At 49.3% G+C, this 6,733-nt stretch overlaps 1 protein-coding gene across 1 annotated transcript in view; it reads left to right on the top strand.

Moving 5' to 3' along the window:
- LOC122564977 (allograft inflammatory factor 1-like) overlaps window positions 1–6,453 on the top strand; it is a 113,766-nt gene extending 107,313 nt beyond the window's left edge. The window contains exon 7 of the mRNA XM_087998678.1: window positions 3,722–6,453. Within this exon, the coding sequence (XP_087854804.1) occupies window positions 3,722–3,809 (88 nt within the window). The 3' untranslated portion in view covers window positions 3,810–6,453. The remainder of the gene's footprint in view (window positions 1–3,721) is intronic.
- The last annotated feature ends 280 nt before the right edge of the window (window positions 6,454–6,733 follow it).

A 6,733-nucleotide genomic window follows, 5' to 3' on the forward strand; every position in this document is an offset into this window, starting at 1 on the left:
CACATCTTTCTTACTGGCCCTATGTGAATGGCCAGTCAGGCCCACTATCAGCTGAGTGTAATATTTCCTCGAGTTGCTGAGGATTATTTACAGCAGAGTTCCGAACAGTTGATTTGCCGCCTCGGTTTGTCGCTAATGCAGCGCTAGATAAGATGGACTCACCTGTGCAGGTTAGGGGGGATTGGCCGCTGTTGAATAGTCCCATAGTGTCCTGGGATGCACAGGCCAGGTGGGTTAGCCATGGGAAATGCAGGGTTACACAGGTAATGGGGGCAGGTGTTGCCCGATGGGTCAGTGTGGACTCGATGGGCCGAATGGCCTGCTCCCACACTGTAGCGATGCTACAATATATGTAGCCACCGGTAAAAATAGAGAGAGAGAGAGAGGAAATAAAGCTGGAAATGCTCAAATAAAAGCCGAAAACTGCAGATGCTGGAACAGACCCAGAGAATGCTGGAGAACCTCAGCAGGACTTTGGAGAGGGAAACAGCGTTAATGTTGCAGAGTGATTTGGTTACGTTTCTGAATTTTCTTCCTTTAACCTACAATTTCCTGCATCTACCTCAGTCCACACCAAGTGTCACTGTGGTGGCCACTCACCCCGTGTGGAAAGTGAAAAGTATTTTTAATCGACCTGTTCAGAGTTACTAGCACACACCCCTGCAGCAGGCAGTTCTTGAACCCAGGCCTCCTGGTCCAGGGATATGGACACTGCCACTGTGCCGTTCGAATTGAGTTGGATTAGCTTTATTGTCGCATGGAATCAAATCAATACAGTCAGAAGTTTCCAGTCACTGCATTACAGTACAAAGGTACCCAGGTTCAGATACTTAACATCAAATTTTTAGGAAACAAAAACAAATTAGTGAAGTAAAGAAATAAATGGTCGATAAATAAATAGAGGGTGCTATCCACAGGCAGAGTGCCTGGGGCCTAGTGTGTTCTGTTTAATCAGGCCTTACCAGGGTTTGTACTATCCCACAGTTTGGGTCCTTGGGGTTAAGAGCAGAGTTTGGGAAGGTTTGGAAACTCTGAGGTGGGAAGGTGCTGTGGTTAGCAGTGAGCAAGTGACAAAGTGATGGGTCCACATTGAGACACAATGTGGTGGAGCTGGTGTTGGACTGGGCTGGAGAAAGTGAAAAATCACACAACACCAGGTTATAGCCCAACGGGTTGTAGTCCAGCACCACTCTGAAAGCCTGTACTTTCACATACATCTGTTGGACTATAACCTGGTGTTGTGTGATTTTTCACATCGAGACAGGCAGTGGTGAGAGGATTCTGTGTGGTTACCTCACGTGTGTGTTTGTGTGTGTATCTGTGTGTGTCTGTGTGAGTCTGTGTGTGGGTGTGTGTGTGTGTGAGTCTGTGTGTGGTGTGTTTGTGTTTGTGTGTCTGTGTGAGTCTGTGTGTGTGTGGTGTGTATGTGTGTGTGTCTGTGTGAGTGTGTCTGTGTATGATGTGTTTGTGTGTGTGTATCTTTGTGTGTGTGTGTGTGTGAGTCTATGTGTGTTTGTGTGTGTGTGTCTGTGTGTGTGTGGTGTGTGTGTGTCTATGTGTGTCTGTGTGTGTGTCTGTGTGAGTGTGTGGTGTGTGTGTGTCTGTGTGAGTGTGTGGTGTGTGTGTGTGTTTCTGTGTCTCTGTGAGTCTGTGTGTGTGTGTGCGTGTTTCTGTGTGTGTGTCTGAGTGTGTGTGGTGTGTGTGTGTTTCTGTGTGTCTGTGAGTGTGTGTGGTGTGTGTGTGTCTGTGTGGTGTGTGTGTGTGTCTGAGTGTGTGTGGTGTGTGTGTATTTCTGTGTGTCTCTGTGAGTCTGTGTGCATGTGTGTGGTGTGTGTCTTTGTGTGGGTGGTGTGGGTGTCTGTGTGTGTGTCTGTGTGAGTCTGTGTGTGTATCTGTGTGTGTGTCTGTGTGAGTCTGTGTGTGGGTGTGTGTCTGTGAGTCTGTGTGTGATGTGTATGTGTGTGTGTCTGTGTGTGATGTGTTTGTGTGTGTGTGTGTGTTTGTGTCTGTGTGTGTGTTTCTGTGTGTCTCTTTGAGTCTGTGTGTGTGTGCGTGTTTCTGTGTGTCTATGTGAGTCTGTGTGCGTGTGTGTGTGGTGTGTGTGTCTGTGTGAGTGTGTGTGGTGTGTGTGTCTGTGTGAGTGTGGTGTGTGTGTGTGTGTGTGTTTCGTGTCTGTGTCTGTGTGAGTGTGTGTGGTGTGTGTGTTTCTGTGTGTCTCTGTGAGTCTGTGTGTGTATGGTGTGTGTGTGTGAGTGTTTCTGTGTGTGTGTGAGTGTCTGTGTGTGTGTGTGTCTGTGTGTGTGTGTCTGTGTAAGTGTGTGTGGTGTGTGTGTGTCCGTGTGTCTGTGTGAGTATATGTGGTGTGTGTGTCTGTATGTGTGTGTCTGTGTGAGTGTGTGCGTGTGTGTGGTGTGTGCGTGTGTGGTGTGTGTGTGTGTCTGTGTGTGTGTGTCTGTGTGCGTGTGTGTGGTGTCTGTATGTGTATGTGTGGTGTGTGAGTCTGTGTGTGTTTGTGTGTGTCTGTATGTCTGTGTGAGTGTATGTGTGTGTCTGTGTGAGTCTGTGTGTGTCTGTGTCTGTGTGTGTTTGTCTGTATGTCTGTGTGAGTGTATGTGTGTGTCTGTGTGTGTTTGTGTGTGTGTGTGTGTGTGTTTACCATTTCGGCCAAGTTGATGGTTTTGGAAATAGGAGGACTGAGTGAGTGTGATAATGCGATGCTGGCCTCAGCTGTCTGTTAAACACAGAGTGCAGTTGCTATGAGACTTGCATTCCTGCGTGCCCACCTTAAACCTACACACGCTGCATTTAAACAGAGAGGCAACTGATGGAGAACAGAGGGCGATGAATGCCCTGTTTTAGGCTGGCACAGTCACTTCGCTTGTTCATTGTGTGTGAGGTTACCCTGACTGGGGGAAAGGGCTGGAGGCTGTGGGAGGGGGAATGTCTGCTTTGGGGCCTGCATCCTCTTTCACACGAGAAACTGCCAACCACATGCTGGCTTGTCATATCCCAGGGCATTGTGGGTAGGCTTTGGTGCACAGTCCAATCCCAGGGCGTTAGCAGGAGGGATTCATGGCACAGTCCGATCCCAAGAACTTTGTGGATGCAATTCCTTGGACAGTCAGATCCTAGGACTGTCATGAATGGGATTTAGTGCACAGTGTGATCCCAGGATGCTATGGGAGGATTCAGTAGACCATGCTATCACAGGGCAGTGAGTTAGAATTCCATGTACAGTGTGATTCCCAGGATAACTCCGGCAGTAAGGATCAAAGCTTTCTGTGGGTCAGTCATGTCTCTGTTGGTAATGCTCTTGCCTTGAAAGTTTGGAAGTTGTGGGTTCAAATCCCCTTTGTACTGATAACCCAGACTGAGGCTCCGGTGCAGTACTGAGGGAGTGCCACTCAGTCAGTATCGCTGTCTTTTGGATGTGATACAAATGAAAGCTCTGTTGGCCCTTTGTGTGGATGAGAACAACCCCTAAGTGCTATTTTGGAGAGTCCTAGCCCCTCTCTGTGGGTGTGTTAGCTGCTGTGGGTAAAACAGGTGACCACACTGCCCGGCAGTCTTTCAGTTGGCCATCCTCAGGTTGTGGAAGGCACTACACAAATGCGGTACTCAACTTTTATTAAAAAAATACATTCAAGCTGTCAATTCTGTTGAGACGTGAGGAATACTGAAACGTTAAGATCGATAACGAAACCCTTGTTTCCTTTTACAGAATCATGATGTTTGAAGGGAAGAGTGAGGCTGAGGGTGTGAAACCTGTGGGCCCTCCCACCAAGAGAGACATCTCCAGCCTCCCCTAACTCCCCCCACCCCCCCAACTGGACGAGGGGGCCCTGGAGACGAAGACGGTGCTGCCTTTGCTTTGTAACTAATCCAGTTTCACGCTTCATGCTGACCCGGGGAACGGGTGGGGGGGTTGGGGGGAAGATGGGCATTAAGAGTGAAAGGAACCCATTGCTGGTCCTGTCAATAAAGATCCCACAGACTGGGCTCCTGTTCCTGAGTTGGTGCCGTGCGGATCTCCCACGGCTGGATTTGCTGCTGCCCATGTTCTGTATTCCCAGCAGAACCTGATGACCAGCATCCTGAGGATGCTGCTGGTGTCCACTCGGGGTCTCCCACCCCCCCCCGAATCAGGGGGCCCTGGGTTCAACAATGACTCTATAACGAGGAGAAGGGGAGGAAGCTGGAGATCAGAGTCGAAGAGTGTGTTGCTGGAAAAGCGCAGCAGGTCAGGCAGCGTCCGAGGAGCAGGAGAGTCGCATTCCTGATGCAGGGCTTACGCCCGAAACGTTGACTCTCCTGCTCCTCGGACGCTGCCTGACCTGCTGTGCTTTTCCAGCAACACACGTTTTGACCCTGGGTTCAAGTCTCCCCTCCCCCAGAGGATGGACACCTCCACCCAGAGCCTGACACCCCCAGGATGGTGCTGAGGGAATGCAGTGCTGTCCAAGGTGCTGACCCTCAGATGGGGCTTTGAGTTCACTCTCTTGGCTGGGGGACTGAAACTCCACTGAATGAGAGCGCATTTCATTTTTTTTCTGCCGCACTGTTTGCTATCGAATCTTCATCCAACACGAAGCTATTTCTCCAAAGACAAAGAAAACTGAGTGTATTGCCTGGCCCCGAACCTCATCACTGCTTGTGGGATCCTGCTGTGCAGTTAATGGCTCTCCCATTTCCCGCAGCGTGACAGTGACGACATTTCAAAATTACTTCATTGGCTGCATAAAGGTGTCCAAAGCCCTGGAAGGATTTCAAACGCTGGTGGGAAATGTCTCATTAAATGCAACGGTTGCATTATTTTGGATATCTAACAGGCTGCTGCAGGTCGGTTCTTTCTCTCTGGAAATCGGAGCTGAGGTGCGGTGGGTGGGGGGTGGGGAGAGGAGTCCGTCAGGAACACGGTAATGCAATTCCAGATTTACACAGTCACCTTCACAGAAAGAGACCATTCGGCCCTCTTTTTTTTTTAGACTAGATTACTTACAGTGTGGAAACAGGCCCTTCGGCTCAACAAGTCCACACCGACCCTCTGAAGTGCACCCACCCAGACCCGTTCCCCGACATTTACCCCTTCACCTAACACTACAGGCAATTTAGCATGGCTAATTCACTTGACCTGCACATTTTTGGACTGTGGGAGGAAACCGGAGCACCCGGAGGAAACCCACGCAGACACGGGGAGAACGTGCAAACTCCACACAGACAGCTGCCCAAGGCGGGAATTGAACCCGGGTCTGTGGCGCTGTGAGGCAGCAGTGCTAACCACTGAGCCACCGTGCTGATCATTCTATCCAGACAGGCATCCTCCCCTTTCATTTCACCTGCATAGACCCGTGTGCAGCGGAACATTCTGGAATTGGAAGTCAGTGCATTGCTTTGTCAACCAGACAGTGACCATTTCCAACAACAGGGAGATTCAACCACCGCCCCCGTTACATTCAATAATGTTCCTGTCACTGAATCCCCCACTCTCAACATCCTGGGGGTTAGCATTGACCAGAAACTCAACTGGACTCACCACATAAACACAGTGGCTACAAAAGCAGATCAGAGACTCAGAATACTGTGGTGAGTAACCCACCCTTCTGACCCCCAAAGCCTGTCCACCCTCTACAAGGTCCAAGTCAGGAGTGTGATGGAATAGTCCCCACTTGCCCTGGATGGGTGCAGCTCCAACAACACTCAAGAAGCTCAACACCATCCAGGACAAAGCAGCCCAGGCACCACATCCACAAACATTCCCTCCCTCCACCACCGATGCTCAGTAGCAGCCGTATTCACCAACTACAAGGTACACTGCAGAAATTCACCAAAGATCCTCAGACCTTGCAAACCCAATGCTCATTTCAAACCCAGCACAACTCGGTATGTAGGTTAGTTGGATCTTAGAGTAGGATAGTGGTCTGGTACAACATCGAGGGCTGAAGGGCCTGTACAATGCTGGACTGATCTATGTAGAAGGACAAGGCCAGCAGAACCCTGTTGATCCCACTCTGTGTAACTCCTGCGAGAAGACTGTAAGAGATAGGAGCAAAAGTAGGCCATTCGGCCCATCGTAACTGTGGTGGCTTTCAATGCTCTCATGGCTGATCCTCCCTTTTCCCCGAAACTCTTGATTCCCTTTCTGATTAAAAATGTCTTTCCCAGCTTTGATGATGGTCAGTGACCCTGCCTCGACCGCCCCTGCAGTGAAGGATTCCACCATTTCACTCCCCTCTGGCAGAAGACTTTATTCCTATCCCTATCTGCTTTTTCATGTCTTTGATGTACGATGCATTCCTGCTCTCTAACCTCATTCACTTTTGCAATGGATAATTTTTTTTGATGACAAAATATATCTGGCAGCAAATGGCAAACCTTGTGTAATGCCTCGTGTTCTGGAACATTCTGATGATTCATTTCATAATAAAGTTGCCAGGGCTTTATACGTCTTCCAAACAGCTGATCTCACTGAAGGAGGTAGGTTTGGGATTGTCATTAATGCCCACATCAGCTGCACTCTGTATGTCCATTACAGCACAGCAGGGGGCTCCTTTCACCTTGGGGTGGGGTGGTGAAGGTTTAAGAGTTACCCATCACCCCATGACATTAAAATGGTGTCACTATCATCGAATCTCCTTCTATCATTGTCCAGGGAGTCACCATTTACCAAAAACTGAACTAGACCAGCTACATAAATATAATGGCTACAAGAGCAGGTTAGACTCTAGGAATACTG

Source organism: Chiloscyllium plagiosum, unplaced genomic scaffold (assembly GCF_037043375.1).
Source record: "Chiloscyllium plagiosum isolate Xiang-an unplaced genomic scaffold, Cpla_swu_hap1 HiC_scaffold_21, whole genome shotgun sequence".
NCBI lineage: Eukaryota > Metazoa > Chordata > Chondrichthyes > Orectolobiformes > Hemiscylliidae > Chiloscyllium > Chiloscyllium plagiosum.